Raw genomic sequence first — 25409 nt, forward strand, 5'->3', positions numbered from 1 at the left:
ATTCGGAGGAGACCGAGCTCGTTAAGGAGCTCGTTAACTCAAATTACTCTGTCAACTCAATGCAAAAAAGCGGCTGAGAGACAGCTGGTATCTCAAAAAACTCCTTAGTCGGGACACTTGGAAGTCAAGGCCCCACTGTACTTAGCATTTCCTATAGATTGGTAGTCAGATCTAGAGTCCTAATAGAAATTCACATTTTCAGCAAGCATGCTTTCTTGGTGATGCTGTGTATTTCCTGTTGCATCACATCATGATGCCTCGGAGTCTGGTTGCCCCACTTTAGGGATGTTAGTATTGATTGATGGCCCATGTGGTGTCAGCCTGTCCTATGAACCTTTTGTGGTTAAACTTCCATTGATGGTTAAATTCATTTTTCCTTCAGAAATTGTAAAATGTTGACTTTATAACTCTCTTCTTCCTTTTGCATTTATTAGCTGGAATTCCTCAGAGAAGAACTTTCCCTCAACTGTTGAGTTATTTTGAAATGCAGCTTATTCAGGAAAGGCCAGATAAATGTTTTTGTTCCTTTAGCAGTTTTCAGAATAATCTCATTCAGTTGTGATCAGGTTGAGTATCAGACATAAATTATGCATTTGTGTTTCAGTACTTCCCAGTCACTCTTTTTTCTGAATTTGTCCTATCTTAGATCAGGGAGTCCCCCTAGGCATTTATTTAAGGAAGATGAACTCATTGTTTCCTGCCTTGTAGTAATGTGACCCAGGCAAATTTAAACCTCCTATTAAAGCACCATAATTAGAGGAACAAAGTTGTTTTGTTTTTGTTGACTAAATGAATGAATATGCATGACACTTCCATCTGGACTCCATCTTTACCCTTTGCATTTTGTTTTCAGGACAGTTTTCTTTGCCAATAGACAAAAGGCAGCTGTATGAGTTTGATATCAAAGTTCCACTGTTGGTTCGAGGGCCTGGGATCAAACCGAACCAGACAAGCAAGGTAGGTGTCTGACAAGATGATGCTGTTTATAGGTAGCACTTGCATGAGAAAATAAGGCTGATTAGATTTCTCCTCCTATGAGATGAAAGCTGATTGATTTAAGATTGTATAAGTGTCCCATGGAAACAGTGACTTTTTTTAAACACCTGACCACTCCCTATTAATTGTATCCCCCCCCAAATATATATGTACATATATATACACATACATATACATTATATATAACATGAGCATGAATAACTTTTGTCTTAAATTTTAAAAATTATAGTTAACATACAGTGTATATTAATTTCAGGCATACAAGATCGTGATGAGACATTTGTATACCTTGAAGCGATCACCACGAGATAAGACTAATACAGTGATGGCGAACCTATGATATGCGTGTCAGAGGTGACACGCGAACTCATTTTTTTGGTTGATTTTTCTTTGTTAAATGGCATTTAAATATATAAAATAAATATCAAAAATATAAGTCTTTGTTTTACTATGGTTGCAAATATCAAAAAATTTCTATGTGTGACACGGCACCAGAGTTAAGTTAGGGTTTTTCAAAATGCTGACACATCGAGCTCAAAAGGTTCGCCATCACTGGACTAGTACCTACCCAGCACCGTACATAGTTATAACAGTATTATTGACTATATTGCCTATTCTGTACTTTACATACCTGTGACTAATTTTATAACTGGCAGCTTGTATTTCGTAATCCCCTTCACATTTTTCGCCCTTCCCTTCACCACCTTCCCACCTGGCAACCATCAGTTTGTTCTCAGTATCTATGAATTTGTTTCTTTTCTCTTTTTTTGGTTTGTGTATTTTGTATTTTAGATTCCACATAAGTAAAGTCAGGCATTACTTATCTTTCCCTGTCTGACTTATTTCACTTGACATAATACCCTCTGGGTCCATCCATGTTGTTTCACCACCTCTTCTTTATTTATTCATCTATCGGTAGACGCCTAGTCTACTTCCATATCTTGGCTATTATAAATAATGCTGAAATGAACATAAGGGTGCATTTATCTTTTCAAATTACTGTTTTCAATTTATTCGGTAAATACCCAGAAATGGGATTGCTGGGTCATATGGTAGCTCTATGTTTCATTTTTTGAAAACTCTCCATATGTTTTCCATAGTGGCTGCACCAGTTTACATTCTCACCAACAGTGCCGGAAGAGTCCCTTTTCTCCACATCCTCACCCACACTTGTTTGTTGATTTACTGATATTAGCCATTCGGAGAGGTGTGAGGTAATATCTCACTGTGGTTTTGGTTTGCATTTCCCTGATGATTAGTGATATTGAGCATCTTTGCTTGTGTCTGTTTGCTATCTGTATGTTCTCTTTGGAGAAATGCCTGTTCAGGTCCTCTGCCCATTTTTAAATTGGATTGTTTGGCTTTTGACGTTGAGTTGTATGAGTTCTTTATATATTTTGCATATTAACCCTTTATCACATATATCATTTGCAAATGTATTTTCACATTCAGTAGGTTGCCTTTTTGTTTCATTGATGGTTTCCCTTACTGTGCAAAGGCTTTTTAGTTTGATGTAGTTCATTTACTTATATTTTGTTTTATCATTGCCCTAGATGACATACACTAAAATCAATGTCAAAGAGTCCATTACTCATTTTCTCTTCTAGGAGTTGTATAATTCCAGGTCTTACATACAAGACTAATCCATCTTGAGTTTATTTTTGTATATGGTGTAAGAAAATGGTCTAATTTCATTTTTTGCATGTATCTATTCTGTTTTCCTAGCATCATTTATTGAAGAAGAGACTATTTTACCTCCTTGTATATTCTTGCCTCCGTTGTCATACACTAACTGGGCATATAAGCATGGGTTTATTCTTGGGGTCTCTATTCTCCTTTGATCTACATGTCTGTTTTTGTACCAATACTGTATTGTTTTGATTACTATATCCTTGTAGTATAGTCTGAAATAAAGTAGTGTGATACCTCCAACTTTTTTCTTCTTTCTCAATATTATTTTGCCTATTCAGGGTGTTTTGTGATTCCAAAAAATTTTTAGTATTATTTGTTCTACTTTTGTGAAAAATGACATTGGTATTTTTTAAAAATATGTTTTTATTGATTTCAGAGAGAAAGGGAGAGGGAGAGAGAGATAGAAACATAACGATGAGAGAGAATCATTGATCGGCTGCCTCCTGCACGTCCCCTAATGGGGATTGAGCCCGCAACCAAGGCATGTGCCCTGACCAGGAATCCAATTGACCTTAGGGTTCATAGGTGGATGCTCAGTTACGCCACACTGGCCAGGTGCTACTGGTATTTTGATAAAGATTGCATGTAATCTTGCTTTGGGTAACATGGACATTGAAACAATATTCTTTCAGTCCACAAGCACAGTATATCCTTCCATTTACCAGTGTATTATAGTTTTCATAGTATAGGTCTTTTATCTTCTTGGTTAAGTTTTTCATTTCTTTTTGATCCAATTGTAAATGAGATTATTTTCTTCTCTTTCTGATAGTTCACTATTAGTACATAAAATTGCAATGGATTTCTGACAATTTTTTCTGCAGCTTTACTGAATTCATTTATTAATTCTAATAGTTTTTGGTGGAATCTTCAGGGTTTTCTATATATATCATATCATGAGCAAATAGTGATAGTTTTACTTATTTTCCAGTTTGGATGCCTTTTATTTCTTTATCATGTCAGATTGCTGTGTATCCTTGTCTTATTCCTGATCTTGGAGAAAAAGCTTTAATCTTTTCATTGTTGAGTGTGATGTCAGTTGTGGGTTTCTCATATACGGTCTTTATAATCAGGTATATTCCCTTTATCTCCACTATGCTGAAAGTTTTTATCATAAACTAGAGGCCCAGTGCACGAAATTGTGCATGGGTAGGGTTCCTGGGCCTCGCTGGAGATCAGGGCCAATTGGGGCCTTCCAGCTGCTGGCCGGGTCCTTCCTTAGTTCCGCCTTGGTGGTCAGTGCACGTCATAGTGAGCAATGGAACTCGCGGTCTCCCAGTTGAACTCCCGATGGGACACTTTGCGTTTTAGCCATATATATATATATATAGATAGATAGATAGATAGATAGATAGATAGATAGATAGATGATAGATAGATAGATAGATAGATAGATAGATAGATTGGTGTTGGATTTTGTCAAATGCTTTTTCTGTATCTATTGATACGATTATATGATTTTTCTCTTTCATTTTGTCTTTGATTATATGATTTTTATTGTTTATTTTGTGCATGTGGTATGTCATGTTAATTGATTTGTGGATATTGATCCAACCTTGCATCCTTGGAAAGAAATCCCACTTAATCATGGTGTATGATCTTTTTAATGTATTGCTGAATTTGATTTGCTAATATTTTGTTAAGGATTTTTACGTCTATGTTCATCAGGGATAATGGCCTATAATTTTCTCTTTTTTTTGTTGTGTCTTTGTCTGGTTTTAGTATAAGGGTACTGCTGGCCTTGAATGAGTTTGGGAGCTTTCCTCTCTTTACTATTTTGGAATAGTTTGATAATGGTAGGTGTTAATTCTTTGAATGTTCAGTAAAATTCACCTCTGAAGCTGTCTGGTCCAGGACTTCTGTTTGTTGGGAAATTTTTGATTATAGATTCAATTTCATTGTTAGTAATTGGTCCATTCAGATTTTCTATTTATTCCTGATTCAGACTTGGAAGGTTATATTTCAAGCATTTATCCATTTCTTTGAAGTTGTCCAATTTGTTGGCATATAATTGTTTGTAGTGTTTTCTTACCCTTTGTATTTATGTGATACCACTTGTGTCATTTCTCATTCATTTTGGATGTTATTTATTTGGGCCCTCTTTTTTTTCTTAATGAATCTGATTAAAGATTTATCAATAATGTTTATCTTTTCAAAGAATTAGCTCTTAGTTTATTGATCTTTATTATTTTTTTAGTCTCTAATTTATTTCTGATCCTTGTTACATCCTACCTTCTACCTACTTTGGGCTTTGCTTTTATTTTTCTTGTTCCTTTAGGTATAAAATTATATTGTTTATGTGAAATGTTTTTTGTTTCTTGAGGTAGGTCTGTATTGCTATGAATTTCTCTCTTAGAACTGCTTTTGCTGTGTCCCATAGATTTTTGGACCATTGTGTTTCCATTTTCATTTATCTCAGGGTATCTTTTAATTTCCTCCTTGATTTCTTTATTAACATATTGAGTGTTTAGTAGCATGTTGTTTACCCTTCATGTGTTTGTTCCATTTTTTTTTCTTATAATTGATTTACAGTTTCATACTGTTATGATCAGAGGAGATGCTTGATAGAATTTTAGTCTTCTTAAATTTGAGTCATCTTTTGTGCCTCATCATGTGGCCTGTCCTATGAAATGTTCCATGTGCACTTGAGAAAAATGTATATTCCATTTATTAAATTCATATGATCTAAAGTGTGCCTTTTTAAAATGTGCCTTTTTAAAATTTTATTTTATTGTTGAGAGTATTACAGATGTCCCCCATTTTCTCCCTTTGCCCCCCTCCACCCGTCTCCCACCCCACCGCATGCCTTCACCTGTCTTATTGTCTGTGTTCATGGGCTATGACTAGTTTGTACTTTTAAATCCCTCTGCCTTTTTCACCCATTGCCCCAAACCCCCTTCCATCTGGCAACCGTCAAAATATTCTCTGTATCTATGAGTCTGTTTCTGTTTTGCTTGTTCATTTATTTTGATTTTTAGATTAAATTGGTGATAGAAATATATTTATTGCCATCTTATTGTTTATACTAGGGACCTGGTGCATGAAGATTCGTGCCCGGGGGATGGGAGAGTGGGGGTGGGGGGTCCCTCAGCCTGACCTGCACCCTCTCCAGTCTGGGAGACCTCAGGGGAGCCCTCTCCAATCCGGGAGTTTCTGTCTGTCTTTGCAATCATATGAGCACATTGTCTGAGACCCCCAACCCAGTTTGGTTTGTTGCTCACAGAATAATAGAGGCTTTTTTTTTTCTTTGCTTCATTGGTGGAGATTTCCTGGAAGTTTTAGGATATCTTCCCTTTAATTTTTCCTAGACACTCTGACTTTACTTATGTCTCTTACCTTTGCTTTCCCTCCATCCCCCACCGCAACAGTCACTTGCTCCAGGCTCACTTTGCTCTAGTGTCTAGGACAGTGGTCGGCAAACTCATTAGTCAACAGAGCCAAATATCAACAGCACAACGATTGAAATTTCTTTTGAGAGCCCAATTTTTTAAACTTAAACTATATAGGTAGGTACATTGTTATTAACTTAATTAATAATTTTGGATTGAGTACTTAGTATTAACAACATGAGTTCAATACACTAATATATTTATGGAATGCCTATTATGTGTCTAAGACTGGAGATAACATGACATCCTTCTGGAACTTACATTCTAGTGAGGAAGATCAACTTTAAATAAATAAATAGTCACATCAAATAATTGCAGTTGTCATGAGTGCTAAGGAAGGAAATAAACAGTAAGTGAGAGAAGTTATTTAGCAAGGTTAGGCATTTAAACCCCTCTAAGCAGATAAGTTTCATTTTATAATAATAAAGCCACCAACTCAAAATAATTACAATTCTTAAATTGAGCCCTCGCTGGTTTGGCTCACTGGCTAGAGCGTTGGCCTGGGGACTGAAGAGTCCTGGGTTCAATTCCGGTCAAGGGCATGTACCTTGGTTGCAGGCACATCCCCAGTGGGGGAGTGCAGGAAGCAGTTGATCGATGCTTCTCTCTCATCAATGTTTCTAACTCTCCCGCTCCCTTCCTCTCTGTAAAAAATCAATAAAATATATTTTAAAAAAAATAAATTGATGGCAAAAATACCTGTAGGATTTGCAGCTGGTTGGAAAAATACAGGTAACTTTATGCTTCGAGTAGGTACTTTTGTCACCTGCGCGATTTGTGGACGCAACTGGCACTAATCACTGCACAATGAGACTGCTGACTGACTGGCTCACTCAACTCGTGTGTGAATCGTGCACGCCTCCTCTGCGCTGCGTATCCCGTGGCCTGCTTGCGCCATGTCTCCCGTCGCCCGACCAACCGACACCCCACTTCTTCTAACGCCACTTCTTCAAAATAGACCCGCCCAGGCCGAAAATCAACCTCTGCGCATGGGCCACAAAGTTTCAATCGCACTGTACGTGCACACCCGCACATGGTATTTTGTGGAAGAGCCACACTCAAGGGGCCAAAGAGCCGCATGTGGCTCGCAAGCCACGGTTTGCCAACCACTGGTCTAGGAGATCCGCCTGCCACCAGAACTATGATTCCCAGCATTCCTGGTGCTCCCCGTGCTCTGGGCTTCTGCTTCTGGTCCTGGGGCTGCCATCAGAACTACTATTCCCAGAATTCCTAGTGCTCCCCACGCTGGGAGCGACTGAGGGAGCCACGGCCCCCCAATCCTCCGGCTCTCCTGCTCTGCTCTCCGCCTGGCAACCGAGGGAGTCACATCCCCCCAAGCTGCTGGCTCTCCCACTTCTGCTCTCTGCCTGGCCCCTGTGTATGCAAATTAATCCACCATCTTTGTTGGGTTAATTGCATATTCACCCTGGTTGGCTGGTCAGCATAGCAAAGGGATGGTCAATTTACATGTTTCTCTTTTATTATATAGGATTCTTGAATTTTTTTTCTTTCTTCTTTTTGAAGAAGACCCTTTAGCATTTCATGTAATGGTAGTGATGAACTCCTTTAGCTTTTTCTTCTTGTGAAGCTCTTTATCTGACGCTTAGTTCTAAATGAGAGTTTTGTTGGGTAGAGTAATCATGGTTATAGGTCCTTGCTTTTCATCACTTTGAATATTTCTTGCCACTCCCTTCTGACCTGCAAAGTTTCTGTTGAGAAATCAGCTGAGAGTTATATGGGTGCTTTGCTGTTCTGATTGGGTGTTTTTTGCTTCCTTATATTCCATATTCTTGATTTGATTCTCGGTGTCCTGTACTCTACTGTTGATTCCCTGTAAATTATTCTTTATTTCAGTTAGTGTATCCTTCATTTCTGACTGGTCCTTTCTTATGTTGTTGATGTTATCACTAAGTTCCTTGAAGTTCTCAGTGAGATCCTTGAGGAACCTTATAACCATTGTTTTGAACTGTGTATCTGGTAGTTTCTTGCTTCCATTTCATTTAGGGTTTTTTTTCTGGATAGTTCTCCTATTCTTTCATTTGTGACATGTTCCTTTATATCCACATTTTGGCTGCTTCTTTGTGTTTGTTTCTGTGTATTACGTAGATCTGCTATGTCTCCTGGACTTAGTAGAGTGGCCTTATGTAATTGTCCTATATGGCCCAGTGGCTCAGCCTCCCCAATCACCTGAGCTAGGCACTCTAGGTGCACCCCAGTGTGAGTTGTGTGCATTGTCCTATTGTAGTTGAGTCTTGGTTGATCTTGGTGTCACTGGAAGGGATTACTCCTCAGGCCAGTTGACTAGCACTAACAGTGGAAGAGCTGCTGTGCAGGAGCCAGCCCTGTAGAGTAGGTCTTGTATCAATGGGGCTATAGTGCTTGCCGAGTCTGTCCCTTGAGTGTGTCACTCATGAAAGTGGTAGGGTTGTAGTCTGGTGTAGTCAAAGCCAACCACCAGGTGCACTGACTCTGGAGTCTCCTGGGGGGTGCAAAGTCAGCCACTGCCTGTGCCCTGCCTGGGCCACCCAGTATGAGCTACAAAGTAATCTGCAGGTGGCTACTACTTGTGTTGGGCTTTGCCCAGGAGAAGCCAAACTATGAACCAAGGTGGGCTGCCCTAGCTCTGGGACTGGGGCCACTTATTGAAAGGTATGGGGCACACAGAAGTCAGCTGCTGCTTGTTTGAGAGATTTTAAAAGGAAAGTCTTCAGCATGAGTCAAGAGAGGCCAACTGTATGGAAAAGCCACTGGAAATGGATTGGATGAGCCTGCAAGTGGAGAGGGGTGGGGTCTTGGAATCACCAGGGCAGGGTAAAAAATGTGAGCCAGATTGATGGAGATTCAGATATAGCGCCTGCCTCTTGTCTCTGTGGCAGGGAGGGTCGGCAAAGGAACAATGGCCTCTGCCAGACCTCTTTCTGGGAGAAAGCTGCCCCTCCAGCTCTCGCCCTGATTACAGACAAGTTAGTTCCTCCCCAAATGTCCCAAGTTCCTTTCAAGCTGCTGTCCCAGCACTGGAGTTCAGAGGAAGTGATTCCGACTAAGTCTGTACACCAGCCCTTTAAGAGGAACTGCCTGGGGCCAGCAGCCTCCATGTCACTCAGTGACAATCCCCACTAGTTTACAGCTAGAAGTTGTGGAGACTTCTCTTCCTGGCACTGGAACCCTGGGCAGGGGTGTCTGCTGGGAGGTCAGTGGGTGGGATTGACCTTCAGGCTGATTGACTGTATCAGTAGACAAGCTGTTGTGCAGAGGCTAACGCCATGGAGTGGGAGTCACTCTAGCAGAGTCCAAGGCTGCCTGTCTGGTCTGTCACTTGTAGAGCCACTTGGGTGGGGCTCTAGAGCAGTCTGAAGCCAGCCAATGGTTCTTTGGGTCTGGAGCCTCTTGGGAGGGGCACCAGTGTGGGCTGAGGCCAGCTGGCACTTGTGGTCATTTGCATGCACTTGGGAGAGGCTGGTATGCTAGCCAAAGCCGGCTGCCACTGTGCCAGGCTTGGGACTGTTTGGTGGGAGCTATACTGCAGGAGGCCAGCCGCCATTTGTGCCAGGTTTAGGGCCACTTGTTTGGAGCTGTGTCACCAACCAAGGCTGGTTGTCAGACTTAGGGCCACTTAGTGGGAGCTACAGTTCGAGGTGAGGCTGGCCACTGCTTGTGTGGGGCTTGTGGGGCTTTGGGAGAGTCCTCGTGTGCGCCAAGACCAGCAGCTTGAGTGGAGGGGATGGAGCTGCTGGTAGAGGCTCTGGCTGGGCAAGTGGGTTGGGTGGGACAGTCTCAGGGAGATGCTAGAGCAAGGCCAGTGGTGTTAGCCAAGTTAATGGAGGGCATTAGGGCCAACCAGGTGGGAGGAGAGCTCAACAAAGGAACAAGGGCTCCCACCAACGCTTCTGTTTCCTGAGAGAGTTATCCAAACCCCTGCCCCTCCAGTCCTCACCCTAAAGTTAGTCAAATCCATTCCTCCTCATGTGACTCAGGTGTTTCTTGAGCTTCTGCCTCTGCACTGGAGCTTGGAGCAAGTGAGCTTGTGTGTGAGCTCTTTAAGATCAGCATCTTTGTCTCCCACAGCCCTTTATCTCGTACATACTCCCCTTTGGTTTTCAGAGCCAGATACTAATGGGACTCTTCCTCCTGGCACAGGTGCCTTAGGCTGGGGAGCCCAGTATGGGGCTTGAACCCCTCACTGCTCTGGGGAGAACTTTGTAGCTAATATATTCCTCCCATTTATTAAACAACACACCATGGGTATGGACCTGTCTGGTCTGTGTCTCTGCCACTCCTACCTGTCCCCATGTGGCTTCTTACCTATGTCCTTAATGATAGGACTCTGTTCAGCTCTTCAGCTGGTTCTCCATGATGCTTGTTCTATAATTTAGTTGTAATTTGGATGTGTTAGTTGGAGGAGGTAAGTTCAGGATTTACCTTCTTCTCCATCTTGACCCTGCCTCTTTTTGTTTCTCTCTTGAGACTAGATCTTTACTTTGTCTTGGAGCAGCGACTCTCTACCCAGGAGCTCATCAAACTTACCCTCTGAAGCTGCAAAAGGTTCAACATGTAGAAAGGTTCTGGCTGACTCACTTGAGCTGGAATATGGATCCATCCTCTGCTTTTTTTCCCTGAAGTTTACAGATGGTGCTGAGAGGCAGCTGGTTTGGGGCCCACTGCCCTGTACAGCAGATCTCCTCAGGCCTTATAGGGTGCAGATCCCCGGGGCCTTGCTCAAATGTGGTTCTCAGGCTGCGTTTCTGACCTGCTCACAGGTGATGTCTGCTGGTCCGACCCCATTTTGAGTATGAGGCTATGGAAAGCATGTTTTCTGAGAACTTTGTTCCTCTCCATGGGATTCTACCTCACCAATGCTTTTCTGCTCTACAGATTCTTTTGTTGTTATTTCCATGTGGTTTCAGTGTCTTTCCAAACTTGGTAGTTAATACTAAGGCACCTTGATTCAAAACTCTGATCTAATGCTGGAAGGTAAAAATTGACGAACTCTATTACTATGTCTTCTCTCTTTCCTGATTCACGATTTTAGTCTTCTGTGAGACAGAAGAAAATGAGCAAATACATTATGTAAGCTAAAGTTGGAAAACGGGCCAGACTTTCTGGGCATACTTTAGTTTGGGAGTTTAATGTTTATTTTGTTTAAATGTCTGCCATTCACTTATTTCCTTTTACAATGCTCTTGATGGAATTCTGTTAAGCTTCTCTCTGAAAGGTAAAATGGCCTTCATAATTGCCTTTGAGTTTTCTTTTTCTCTTAAGATCCATATTCCTTAAGCCAGTCACTTCCCACTGCAAATTCAATACCCTCTAAAGAGGCCTCTTCTTAAAAAGGAGATAGGCAAGTTTGGAAGACCATTCAATCTTAAAAGCATTTTATTGATCTTGGTGCTGGGCGCTGATTGAGGAAAACGTTAGCAGCTGTGTGCCTTTCCAAGGAGCAGGGCTGCAGGGCCCTTTCTGACCAGTGCGGGGAAGGAGGCTGAGCGAGAGCAGAGTGCAGTGTGTCAGCCAGCTGCCCATGGAACAAACTGGTCCTTTTTTCTTCAAGTCAGCAGTGCCATCTAAGTGTTAAAATTAGAAACTTCACCCTCTCTAAGCAGTGTAAATGAAGCCTGCTTCCTAGGAAGCCATTTTAACAATAACAGCTAGCCTCTACTGTATGCTTAGTATGTGACAAGTGCTATTCTAAGTGTATTACCTGTATCAACTCATTTAACCTTCACAGTCTTATGGGGTATAGATACTAATAGCCCCATTTTACAAAGGAGGAAACTGAGGTACAGAGGTTAAGTGCTTTGCCCAAGATCAAGGAGCTAAAATATCTCAGAGCCCTGTATTTGAATTTGGTCAGCCTGATTCCATAGTCCACGCACTGAACAGTTACACTGTAGCTCAGACAACAAGTGTTTATGAAGTACATTGTGCCAGCACACTGTGCCAGGAGCCTTGGGTACACAGCAGTGAGCAATCCGGGAAGATCATCCTTAACTTCCTGTCAGGGAGAGCCAGATACGGGGGCTGCAACTGTCAGTGAAAGCAGTTGTCAGAGCAGGGGCCTGGGTGTTGAGAGGATTTAGTCATACAGAGATCTGTGGGAGGGTGTTCTGGCAGGACAGTAAATGTGAAGGTAGAGACGTGAGAATGAGCTTGGCTTGTTCAGGGACTGAACTGCTTTCACTTCCTAAGTGAACCACTTCTCTCACCTCCTTGCCTATCTTTGACTGACTGTTCCTTCCGTCTGGAATGCCCATCTCATGCCCTTTGACCAGGCTACGTTAATTGTCCTTTAGGGGTTCCCTCTGGGAGGTCAGTACCCCTGCCCCCACATAAGGTAGGTGACCTTCCCTTGTTCCTGGCCTCACACCTACCACACCCTACTGCAGGGGTCCTCAAACTACGGCCCCGCGGGCCACATGCAAATACAAATACTGTATTTGTTCCCGTTTTGTTTTTTTACTTCAAAATAAGATATGTGCAGTGTGCATAGGAATTTGTTCATAGTTTTTTTTTAAACTATAGTCCGGCCCTCCAACGGTCTGAGGGACAGTGAACTGGCCCCCTGTCTTTTTCACTCTAGGATTTCCTAGAAAATAGGCACTATCTAAACTTAGAATACCCAGCTCTTAACATTGGGGGACACCTGAGTTAGTTGAATGGATATTACCAAGGTCAGTAAGTGGCAGACCAGGACTGAAAATGAACTGTGCCTGTTCTCAAAATCCGTTTTTCACCTACTGTGCTGACAGTTGTAGTTTGAGAAGCATGAAGTGCCCGGCTTTCATCCTGCGCAGAGAATGTCAGAGACGGTGGGTGATTCATCATGTGTTGGCAGCACGGTTGTCTCAGTGCCAGTTGTTCTGCATAATGAGCTGAGCTGTCAACAGCCTGATGGTGAAAAAAGGGCACATGTGACCCGTGGATTTAGCTTTGTAATGGCTGTTCAGGGGAGCAGGGGCAGGTAGTATGTGTGATTTTTCAAGACCGGCTGTTGAGGTTTTCCTCTCTTGCTAGAAATTAACCTAGCTTTTACTGGGTGGTAGAATTTCTTTAAAAGGGTTTTAAGACAGGAAATGGTTTGTAGGAAAACTAACATGGCCAGCATGGTCCAAGGGAAATAGAACTGAACCGGGCACCAGGAAAACCACATACGGGCTTTCAGACTTTGGGCAACATAAGCATTGGTTTCCCTGTGTGAAGGTGCGAGGATGTTCAGTGCAACTAGGGGATGCCCTGGCTTCTTCCTTGTTGGAAAAGTTGAGGGGCACATCCAGATGGAGCAGCCCAGCATGTGGGGAGTTCTCTGCCTGCGCTATTCCAGTGCTTTCCACTAAGTGGATTTGAGTGCTCTCTGATGTGTTTGTCTCTTCTTTGATGGCCGTATGTGAATTCTTTAACATGGGGCTTAAATGTCTGTTTGGAAACCCGACCCGAGGTTTCCTCCTGAGAGCCCTGTTACTCTTCTCATTGATTCTGCAGCACTGTCGATCTTCCAGAACAAAGAAAGACGCCCTTTCAAGGCATGATGCCCTTGAGGCCATGCCCTAGAGCTTTTCAGGGGCCTTTATTTGATCAGAATGTCTGTATAATTAAATCCCAAGAACATTCCCAAACTGAGAGGCTATGATTTATGAAATAATCTACTTTTGATCTTGTCCAGGTTTTTTCCATTTCAATCCATAAGTGAATCTTTGAGTTTATACATAGGGATAAAAGCAGTACTGGCAGTCCCTGAATTACAGTGTTCTTACAATTTTCCTACTTTATGACGGTGATACAAAATACACATTCAGTTGCAGCCATCTAGGCTAAGCTATGATGTTTGGTAGGTTAGGCATATTAAATGCATTGTGACTTATGATATTTTCAATTTATGATGTGTTTTTTAGGACGTCACCCTGTCGTAAATTGAGGAATATCCGTACCATTTTAGGAACTTAAAATGCTAATGTTTTTAGAAGTCATTACAGTGATGGACCCATAGTATCTATTTAATTCTAGGTTGTATAAAAACAGAGATAGATAATAATTCTCAGGTGAATTCTTCACTCATACTCAGTATCCACTAAAAGTCTCCTGTCTCCTGACATAATATGCTAATTTTGAGACTCTGCTTACTTTCTAAGTCAAACAAAACCCTAGAAGAGATCATTGTAGCTATCTGGAAGGGTCCTGGGGTAGTGTATATGGTATTTGTGCCATTTGACTAGTACTGGAACTTACAGACCTTTCTCCCATGGAGCAAACCACTCTGGGAGCCTCCCGTCATACAGCTGATGGCCCTTCATTCCTGGTGAGACTGGCAGTCACCGTTTTATATCTCTGTGGGTTTTGCTATTTTGGTGTGTACCCTTTTTCTTTTCTTATAAAACTGCCTTGGACATATTAGTAATAATTATGGACTTGACTTCGCTTCATTCATATTCTGGACATCACTGAAGATCTGTTAGTCACAAGGGTCCTATTACCTTGATCTGATTCTGGAGGTCATGTGTCTGCTGGTCTCTTCTTTCCTGACATGTTTTCTTTCTGTTCATGCCCACTCTTGTAGACCATATTCCAGGCTTCCAGTCTGCCTAGGGACTTGGACCTAGGTACAACCTCGCTAACCCAGGTCTGATATAATCCCTAGAGACGTTGCTGTGGGTTTTTCTCAGTAGCACATGGATTGCCTTTTCCTTGAGTTGCCTGCCGCTGCACGGTCATTTCTGACAGCCGCCGATGAACAATGATCAGAAGGTGTTTTCTTGCCTTTCGTGTCTGTACTTTCGGTTTTGTTTTTAAATTAAAAGTACCAGGGCTAATAGGTTGTTTTTTTAATCCCCCTTTGGCCTCCCCTAAAATGATCTAAGTTTTCTCAATAATTTTGAGCACTGTAATTTCCTCTGAGTAAATCATAGCTTTTCTAGTTACAAGCTGTTGACTTTGTTTCAGTTTCTTCTCTTTGATTTCCTCATCTGTAAAATGGGGGGGAAGTACTGCATCACAGGATTGTGGTGAGGATTAAACGAGGACAAACGCTAAGTACTGGCACAGAACAGGTAGGTGCTCAGTAGGCATCAGTTCTCCTTGTTTCCCTGGTGGGTTGTCATCACCACTCGAAAGCTTGCCTGACCTGTGAGCAAAGTGACTTCTAGTTGTGTGCTTAGTTCTATCCAGGCCTGCACTGTCCACGTGTAATAGCTACCAGCCACATTGGCTGTTGAGCGAAAGATAGACTATTTGAGATGTGTTATAATATTTTAAATACCAGATTTCACAGACTTGGTTAAAAAAAAAAGTAAAATCATTAATTTTTTTGTATTGCTTACATGTTGAAATAGCAATATTTTTATGTATCGGGTTAAATGAAATATATACACTGAATTTCACCTTTTTCCTTTTTACTTAAATGTGCTCACTAAATATTTTTAAATTACATTTGTGGTCCTATTATATTTCTATTTGGACTGTGCTGGGTTAGGTCCTGAAGAGGCCTTGTACACTGAAGGAAAATAGTCTAATAAATCAAGGAAATAAGGAGAGGTATAAATGTAGGACAGTATCTTTAATACCAAGAATGTTTAAAATATCTATGTTTTGCGTTCTTTAAGGAAACTTTTTGATATACTGTTGGAATAAGTTTTCTGCTGTCTTCAAAGCCTATTGAAACATTTTTTTAGCAGCATTGTCACTTTAAAAAACTATAAAAAGAGCTAATATCCTCCCTGGTGGTAAGCATTCAACCTTTCAGGCTTTCAAAATTGTCAGGAGTCAATTTGAAGTTAAATTAGTGAACTAATAAGAATCAAGTTGGAAAACACTTTGTATAAAATAGACCCACATTTTTCTCATGATTCATAACAGACTCTAGGCAATCCCAAATGAGTTTTTAAAAATATTTTGCTCAACAACACTATGTGTGGAATAAGTGTATAACTTCCCAGGGGCATATATTACAAACCTTATAAGCCTTTGTTTTTTAAATCACTATAATTACATTTGAATATATAAATCAGTAAGACTTAAGTAAATATGGGCTATACAAAAGATAATAGTAACTGCTGTTTGTGTCATGGTGAGGTAGGGGAAGACAGTACAGATAGAAAAGGAACACTTGTTTCTTTGTCTCATTCCCATAGATGCTCGTTGCCAACATTGACTTGGGTCCTACTATTTTGGACATCGCTGGCTACAACCTGAATAAGACCCAGATGGATGGGATGTCTTTATTGCCTATTTTGGTGAGTATAAAGCCCTCAATCAGGCCTGAGCCAAGACTCTGAAATAAATTCCAGGTTGTATAAATTTAAACTTAAAAACTATTAAATTTGGGGAAAAGAGTTTTTTTTAAAAAAAGAATGATCGGAACACAGATAAACAGAGTTCTATATTCTCCCTACTTCCCATCTCCTCCCCCCAAAAACCATTATAAACAAAATTAAGACAGGTGACAATTGGGAAGATATTTGCAACAAAAGTGAAAAATGGTAGTCCTAATAGAAGAGTTTTTAGAAAGCAAAGATTAATATCCCAGTAGAAAAATGGACAAAAGAAGTAACTGATTAACTCACAGAGGAATTAGAAATAGTCAAAGTGCGAAAAGATTGCATCAGTGCTGATCAAAGCAATGCTTAACTGAATGAGACTTTCATTGTCTGCAGAACTAGCCTGGATACCCACTATTTGCAGAAGTCTGAGAAAATGGAAACTACCCAGACTCTGTTCATAAAAGTGCAATCAGTATAAGCTACCGGAAGGCTAATGTAACAAGACACATCACTTCAGAATACACACATTAAGCCAGTGGTCCTCAACCTTCTGGCCCTTTAAATACAGTTCCTCATGTTGTGATCCAACCATAAAATTATTTTCATTGCTACTACATAACTGTAATGTTGCTACTGTTATGAATTGTAATGTAAATATCTGATATGCAGGATGGTCTTAGGCGACCCCTGTGAAAGGGTCGTTCGACCGCCAAAGGGGTCACAACCCACAGGTTGAGAAACCACTGCATAAGCAGTTCTATCTGGGAATTTGTTCTAAGAAAACAAAACTCTTTCAAGTACCTACTGTGTACCTGGCACTGTACAGAGCGAACTATAAGAAATGTATATGTAGTGTTAATAGAAGAAAACAGAAAACCTAAATATCCAATAGGGTATTGGTTAAATTGTTGCACCACTAAACAATAGAATATTAAAGTAATACTACATGATATAGATCTGTATACATTGACGTGGAAAGATGCCTATTCCTTGCTATAGAGAGAAAAGGAGGTTTCACAACAGCATCTGTTGTTCATTAAAAATGTGTTTTAATATGTTTAAACATAGACAAGTTTGGAAAGATTGGTCTTAAAATGATTTAGGCATTTATAGTGACTCATAAATCTTATTCATTGATTTTTCTGAATCTATTACAGTGTATTAGGTAGAATATGATTCATAGAAAAGAATACGTATAACTCATATTAGTTATGAAACACAAGAAATACCATGAACCCATCATGCCATTTAAGAACTCATATTCCTAATACTGGTACCTCTACCTATATGCTCCTCCCCATTCTATCCCTCAGCTGCCCCATGAGAGTGATCACTTTCTGGTTTTCATGGTTATCATTCTCTGGCTTTTATTTTTTAGGGTTATTATGTATATATCCCTAAACAACATACCTAGTTTGGGTCTTGTTTTGCCCTCTTGTTTTACTAGTCCAGCTGTAAGAACTGGCATGGGGAATTCTCCCCTCCCCACAAGTTCATGTATGTATGGTATCTTCATTCTGACCAGCAAGTCCATTGAACCTATTACCTTCCTTAGCGCAGCACTGTTGAGTATTTGTGAGTTCTTGTCCTTGTGTGTATGAAGCTATGCATTTCTTAGTATGAGCTGAGAATAGTTCTCACACAGAGTTTATGGACAGGACTGTTTATTCTAACCTGGACTTCAGCACCTTGAGCTGTGACTAATTCTTGCTTAGCAACTTTGCTGGTTTCCATTCCTGCCTGCCTCACAGTAGTCGTGGGAACTATAGAATGCTCAAAGCACTTGACCATCACTTGCAAAGGCTCTAGAACAGTGGTTGGCAACCAGTGGTCTGTGAAGTCCAAAAGGTTGGCGACCGCTGGTTTAAGGAAACCTTTGGAGCATTGGTCGGCAACCAGTGGCCCACAACAACCGCTGCTGTAGAAGATCATCAGTAGCCGTCATATGTATCAGTTTTAATCACTCCAATTAGTTTTGACTGCCGAGGTCCCTTTAGCAGTAGAATAAATAACTTTGTGTTCCTGCTCTCAGTCTCTATGCCTCACGGAACCACTTTTGCTCTTCTAGACAGGTGTCAGTAATGTGACTTGGCGATCGGACGTCCTGGTGGAATATCAAGGAGAAGGTCGTAATGTCACTGACCCAACATGTCCTTCCCTGAGTCCTGGAGTATCTGTGAGTAATAGTTTGAGTTGGCTTGGACAACTTCCTCACTGAAGCTCGGCAGGACACTGGTGTAGACGTACCAAGTGCTGAAACCCATAATCTGAGTCCTGCTTCTCTGTCACTTCTCTGTCACTTGACTGGAAGATCAGTAGATGCACAAAGATAAATCAATAATCCTGAAAAATAAAGGAAAAAAATCATGAAAATGATGCGGCTGACCTGTTGTCAGAATGTGCACTTCAAATTCTTCCAATTATTGTAACAAGTACATGTACCAGCCAATATTCTTAACCTTATTAATCAATACCCCTTCCGGTTTTCCTGCCCTTCCCAATAATGGTACTGTTTTTTGTTAGGGATATAATGGCATCCAACAAAGAAATTGGCTCCCACCTTTACCCGTGCCATCATGGGTGTCTTGCACTGGTGGCAGCCAGGCTGGTCATGAAGGTGGTCACGGTGATGTTGGCCTCGCGTTGGAGAATGGGAAATAGGCTTCCATTTGAGTTGACTCCTCTAACACCAAGGTGTTCGATACAGGTGTTCCATACCAAAAGTTGGTATGGAAGACTTGAATTAAGTCCCATTTGGTGATAAGAACACTCAAATAATTTACCTGCTGATGATTCCACAAAGCTCATTTTAGCTTTTTTCCCCAACTTTTAGCATGGCAGTTCCTAATATACCTTAGAAGTGACTCATTCGAGTATTGGTCTCGTCTCCTTACCAACCATACATTTTACAAGGGCCCATTACAGCTAATTCTTGTCAGGAGATATGCAGGCAGGGATGGCAACAGTCTACAGACAGAACCACCATGACCATGTCCCTTAGTCAAGTTAGCCATCACATCAGTAAGGAAAAAGCTGCACATCTATTTTTTATTTATATCTCCGTGGAAAGTTTCCTAATTTCTGTCCACTTGTATGTCTGGTTTAAGCCAACTTGGTTGCCCCAGTAGGCAGGTAGTTACTATAAAATGACTCTCTTCATTTTACTTTTAAAATATCCCAACAGCAATGTTTCCCAGACTGTGTGTGTGAAGATGCTTATAACAACACGTATGCCTGTGTGCGGACCATGTCAGCACGGTGGAACTTACAGTACTGCGAGTTTGACGACCAGGAGGTAAGGTGCCCTGTTGCCTCCCCCATGTCTTGCCGGCGCTTTGTTGGCTGGACTTGGTGGGCGAAGAGCGGTTCCAAGGGTGCCGTCTAGGGAAGATGTGTTTCTTCTCTGTATTTCCACTTAGGTTTCCTTCAGCAAAGGAATCGAAATTCCCAGGCCGTTCTTCACTGCTCTGTGCCCTTTCTGATGAGGCTCTCTCCACTCCCGCCACCACCCAAACGCACTTTAAATGCGCAGGTCACTTTTTCAGATGCGGCTTCCCTACCTGGGGGGGCTGAGAGTCAGACACCTCAACTTGGTCAGAAACTGTCCCGACCACAGCACAGTACTGTGCTGCTCAAACAGATGAGCATGGACGGTCTGAAGGACCACGTGGACACGTCCCTGTGGTTTCATACACTTATCAGAAGGTGCTAACCTACGCCAGCTGGCTCCCCACATTGGGCCATGTGGAGCCAACACTCATCACGTTTCTCAGAAGCTGACTCACTCGCCATTTCCATGTAGCTCTTTAGCATTTTAAACAGGCAAGAGAGCTCCTTTCCAACTCAATTCCTGTTCCTCTTCCCCCATAATCTACCCACGTAACTACTTTATAAGTGACTAGAGACCCGATGCAGAAATTCATGCGAGAGTAGGCCTTCCTTCCCCCGGCTGCTGGCACCAGTTCCCTCTGACACCCAGGCTTCCCTCGCAGGCCAGCTTTCTGGACGTCAGGTCTAATTAGCATGTTATGCTTTTACTGTTATAGTCTAAGGGCAGCCACTTGAAACCATTATAGGCAAATTCTGCCTGCCATCTTCCTAGTCTATCACTTGACTCCAATTTGGAGAACAAAGTACAGATTGGAGGGAAATAGTGATATTAGACATGTCTAACAATAGAAATAATAGTATTGTATCTTTCAGCAACACTGCTTTTCTAACATTTGTGTAACACAGGTTAGAGTACTCTTCACAACTCTAAGGCAAAAATAAACCTTCAAATGTCAGCTCCCTCTCAGTAACTTCATTCCTAAGTCTAGTTTCTGAGACCCTGCATTTGAAGGTCATGCCTTCTGCTGTCTGCTGTTGTTACAGAAAGTAATAACCACCCCCTCCTGACTCTGCCCGTAAAGGGCCCCTTTCCAGCACGTGGGCCATAGACCGAGGCAGTTTAACCCCCGCCAGATGCTCCACTGTCTCAAGGATACCCTTGGGCTTTAAGGGTCTTTGTTTTCTTTGAGGATCTTGAGACCAGATGATACTTTCCTGGGCCTTGGGTGCTGTCTCCACCTTCCCCATTTAGGAATAATTCACATGAGTATTTCTTTCCTCCATCCTTTCATTGCCTGTAGGTGTTTGTAGAAGTCTATAACCTGACTGCAGACCCGCACCAACTCACTAACATTGCTAAAAGTATCGACCCGGAGCTTCTAGGAAAGATGAACTATCGGCTGATGATGCTGCAGTCCTGTTCTGGGCCAGCCTGTCGCACTCCAGGGGTTTTTGACCCCGGGTAAGTTTCCATTTTCTTCAGTGACTTTGCCAGGTTGGCTCTAGCAGTCTGCTGTTCCTGAGGCAGCGGGAGCCCCAGGGGTCTCTTTCGCTGTGAGCTGTGCTGTTCCCATGCTCCTGCTTTAGAGTGGGAACATCGTGGCTCAGGGCATCAGCCCGTGTGCCAGGAGAACACGCTGTTTGAAACTTTCTCTTTGTGCCAGTCGATGCTTGAGAGTGTGTAACCCTGCTCCTCGCCGCTGGGGCTCCTCGGCCTCCCCTCCTGGCTGGGATTCTTGTCAAGGCACCACTGGCAACCCCTGGGGCGTCTGTAGAGTAACTGACCAAGTCCTGCCCTGTTCCCTAGCACTTCTGAGAGCATATGCCTTCATTTCATTTCTCAGAAACCCCAATTACAGAAACGTGAATACTTACCAGTAAATGTAATGTATTAAACACAGACAGTGAAACAGAAGGCATAAACTCTCATGTTGAAATGTGTACGCCACTGCAGTATACAAAGGTAGGAAAGATGCTTACCACCCACTCAGGTCCATTCCTTCCTCATTCCTCTTGAGCAGTAACTTTTCACCACGAACCCTGGGCTCAGCATACACACCTCTGAGCCGCCTATGGCAGATCCTGTTATCTTTTGCTTGAAAATTACAGAATTAAACTTTCACTGGGAAAGGATTATTTCAGTTCTTGTAGCCTAATTGTAGGAGAGAGGGAAGAATGCTGTCTTAAGCCAATGAAAAGCGGTGATGTTATTATTTAGCCATCGTCACATGAAGTGGTTCTTCAGTCCAAATTAGAGAGGAGGAATGTGTGTGAATGAGTAGGGAAACGGGATTCCAGTTTTTGAACCCATTTTCTTTTCAATTCCTTAGCCATGGGCTAGTCTCTCCTAACAAACATTTAGGCCTATAGAACCCCACAGGCCCAGTCTAGCCACCCTGTTAGAACACAGGCACACACATTCATTTATGTATTGTGTGTGGCTGCTTTTACACTTCAGTAACATTGAATAGTTGGGACAGAGATTGTATAGCCCACAAACACTAAAATATTTATCTGCCCCTTTATAGGGGAAAAAAAATTGGCCAGCCCCTGCTCTAAAATAATAGTAAGAATTAGTTTATCATAAAAGACAGCAGATAAAAGTAAAAGACAATGTTGTTTCTAGCCTTCACCTATATTCTTTATGTTTACCAAGTCTCAGCTCAAGTTACCATTCGGCATTCACTCTAACTTCCCCATGGGTAGTAAAATAAGTTCTTTTATGTGCCAGACATTGTATATACAAATTGCCTTACTGTTTTATTGGTGGCCAGAGGGGTTAATGACTTGCCTCATAATGAACCAGATTCAAACTCATGTCTGAAGTACACACCTGTGGTCTTACCCACCACAGTCTGCATCTTAATTGTAAAAGAAAGGTTCAGGGCTTTGCAACTGCTGGCGGGGCCTTCAGCAAGGGCTAGACTAGACTCATCCATCAGGCTGCTTTATACCTTAGGGATCTCCCCTTCCCCCCTAAAAAACAAACAAACAAGAAAAACAAGTCTTGCCTCCTTCCTAATGCCTTCTCAGATTAACCTTCCTCTGTTTCTTCTCTCCTCTCCCGTTTTGTGTGGTTGACTTGCGATGGAAATGCCCTTATTAAAAGTCCTCCCATCTTGTGCCACTAGATTCCCGTCTGGTGACTTAATTGGTCGGTTGCTATCCCTTCCTGCCCTCCTTTCCACGTAGCATTTGGAGTGAGGTCCTGGCAACTATAGGTAATGTGACATCCTTTTACTTCTTCTCCCCAGATACAGGTTTGACCCTCGTCTCATGTTCAACAATTACAGTGGCGGCAGGACTCGAAGGTTTTCAAAACACCTTCTGTAGCGGCCTCTGCACACCTGTCTGATGAAGTGAGTGTAGTAGGTGTCTGTAGCTAGTCTCCAAGACCACGCCTGGAAGAGTTTCGGGACTGGCTTGTAAGTCCTGTTTTGAAAAGCACCCCAATCAGCCTACCTTCCTGTGCAATGTGTTAAACTGTGAATGCTGCCCGTCTGTCAGGAGCAGCCATCCCAGTCCCTCCACTCAGCTGACACGACTGCTCCTGAGGTCTGTGTTCTCGTCATACCCTTTCTGTTCTGGGGTCGCTCCCCAGGTGGTCAAAGTCTGAATTTGTAAATCCGTTCAGAAAAATGTGTTTGGTATACAGCATGACCTAAAAACGAAAGGACCTGCATAGCATTTCAGATTGAGCACTTGACTCTCAAAAAGTACTAACATCACATGGCTTGAAGAATAACTATCCGAACTAAATCATCTAATTAAGAACAAGTACCATTGCTTTTAGAGTAGCAGAAATATGTTGTTTATAGTATCTACCCATCACGATGTGTTAGGTCGCAAATTCAAAACATGTCAACCAAGCTCTGTTCATTTTCTTGGGTCTGGACTGGCACACACTGAGCTAGAACAGAAGCTTTTGGTAAAGGCTAATTGCAGGTAGTTTTTGAAGGTGAGAGCCGTCTGTTTTCCAGGGGCTGCTCACCACATGGAGTCTCAGGTAACACCAGGGGTGGGGAAGGGTGTGTTTTGAGGGCCTTCTGTAGAGGGGCACTCGGGTTGACAGGCGGAAGGGCTCGAGTTGGGATGCAGTAAGTGCCTGACCAGCAGGGAGTCTGGGTGTCAGTCCCAGGCTGAAGTTGTTTTGACTCTGCATTTTGCTGACACTCTATCTGTTCATTTATTAAGATATAAAATTTTTTATAGTTGATTCACAGCTTAGTTTTTCCTGAGTTTGTGGAGTCTTGTGTAATTTGGGCCCCATTCACTATTCTCATTAAAACCAGATCTTGTTGAGATTTCCTCACTATTTAGAACTTACATATTTTTGTTTCTTGACTCAAGCCCATTTCCACCATTTTCTTCACAAGAAGGTTAATCAGTGGTGGGACAGCAAGGAAGGGGGGAAAGCTGTGGTTTGTAACCTGTTCCTCAGGCAGTAGTGATTTAGCTTTATGTAGGGTCGTAGGCTGAGCTTTAAGCACTTTGTAAGCCGTGGTCGTAAGCAGCTTTTCTATCAGAATCCCAGATAGCCATTGGGTTTATTCCTTTACCTCACGCAGTCCATTAACTGGTGGTATTTAGAGGTGAAATAGGCAAATGAAATGGACACCGCTGCTGTGAAATTATAAAAATTTGTAACTAAAAGCAAACTACAATGTGGAATATGGGTTTCGGCTTCATTCTACAGTTTGATTCTTAACATTTCTCAGTCAACTTCCACATTAATGAAAGTTGGCCATAACTATTCCCGAATAAAAAGAAACCAACTCTTACCAGGTCTTGTACTGTGATGTCATATTATTCAATTAATTCACTTTATGATGCATAGAGTGACACAAGTCAGCTGCCGACATACCCATCACCACCAGCAGCTTCTGTTTGGGTGATGGGGACAGTGAGGCCTCTCTGTTGTTGCATTTCCAAGCTGACTGACTGTTGAGTGCCCTCTGATTTGACTCTCCTGGTCATTCTGGATCTGGGCTGAAATCACCTTTCCTTACGAGGCTTTAGCTTGTGTAGGCTAGCAGGCTACAAAATGCACAGAACTTTTCACAATGTCTCTGTACGAGGGACCCACTGCAGGAGGCTTGCTTTGTCTCTTAATTGTACTGATTTATTAAATTTTACTATTTTCCCTTTTAAGAAGGCCAGTTCCCTATCTGTTGGTGCCCTTCAGAGTAGAGAACTACCCATTGGTAATGAACAGAGGACATAGGAATGAACAGATTTTGCCTTATAAAAGTTCCTATTACAAAGCTCTTCCTCAAATACAATCACCAAGTAGGAAACACCTTTTGAACATCTTTGAATCAATGGTGCTGTTGCAAAATGCATTTTTTTGGTCAATACAATTGACAACACTAGGGTTTTTGTACAAAATAGTAATGACAGCCATGGAAGTTATACGTTAATCTATGAAAAATGTTCTTAAACTTATTTTTAAGTGTCTAAATGAAGGACTAGTGCTTTTTTTAATGAAAGAATTGTCCCAGGATCCTTAATATGAGAAAGCAAAGAGTATGTCACCTGATCCACCAGTGCAATTGGATGGGAATATTTGGGTTCTTTAGTTTTACCACCACTATGTCCCCCTGAATTTTGTGAATTCCTGTGTGCATCATCTGTTCTGGGAGTTACTCTGCCCTGGTTCTGTCATTTCAGTCATTTGACTTAGAAAGTGCCCTTCAAAGGACCCTGTTCACTGCTGCACTTTTCAATGAATTAAACTTTATTTCTGTTCTAGTGGAAA

At 41.9% G+C, this 25409-nt stretch overlaps 1 protein-coding gene across 1 annotated transcript in view; it reads left to right on the forward strand.

Moving 5' to 3' along the window:
* The window catches only part of GNS (glucosamine (N-acetyl)-6-sulfatase), a 46240-nt gene extending 20831 nt beyond the window's left edge, over window positions 1-25409 (forward strand). The window contains exons 9-14 of the mRNA XM_081082572.1: window positions 854-957; window positions 16193-16294; window positions 18390-18497; window positions 19506-19616; window positions 20953-21113; window positions 22906-25409. Coding sequence (XP_080938698.1) covers window positions 854-957; window positions 16193-16294; window positions 18390-18497; window positions 19506-19616; window positions 20953-21113; window positions 22906-22984 — 665 coding nt within the window. The 3' untranslated portion in view covers window positions 22985-25409. The remainder of the gene's footprint in view (window positions 1-853; window positions 958-16192; window positions 16295-18389; window positions 18498-19505; window positions 19617-20952; window positions 21114-22905) is intronic.

The sequence above is a fragment of the Myotis nattereri genome, assembly GCF_964212035.1.
Source record: "Myotis nattereri genome assembly, chromosome: 2".
In the NCBI taxonomy this organism is placed as follows: Eukaryota; Metazoa; Chordata; class Mammalia; order Chiroptera; family Vespertilionidae; genus Myotis; species Myotis nattereri.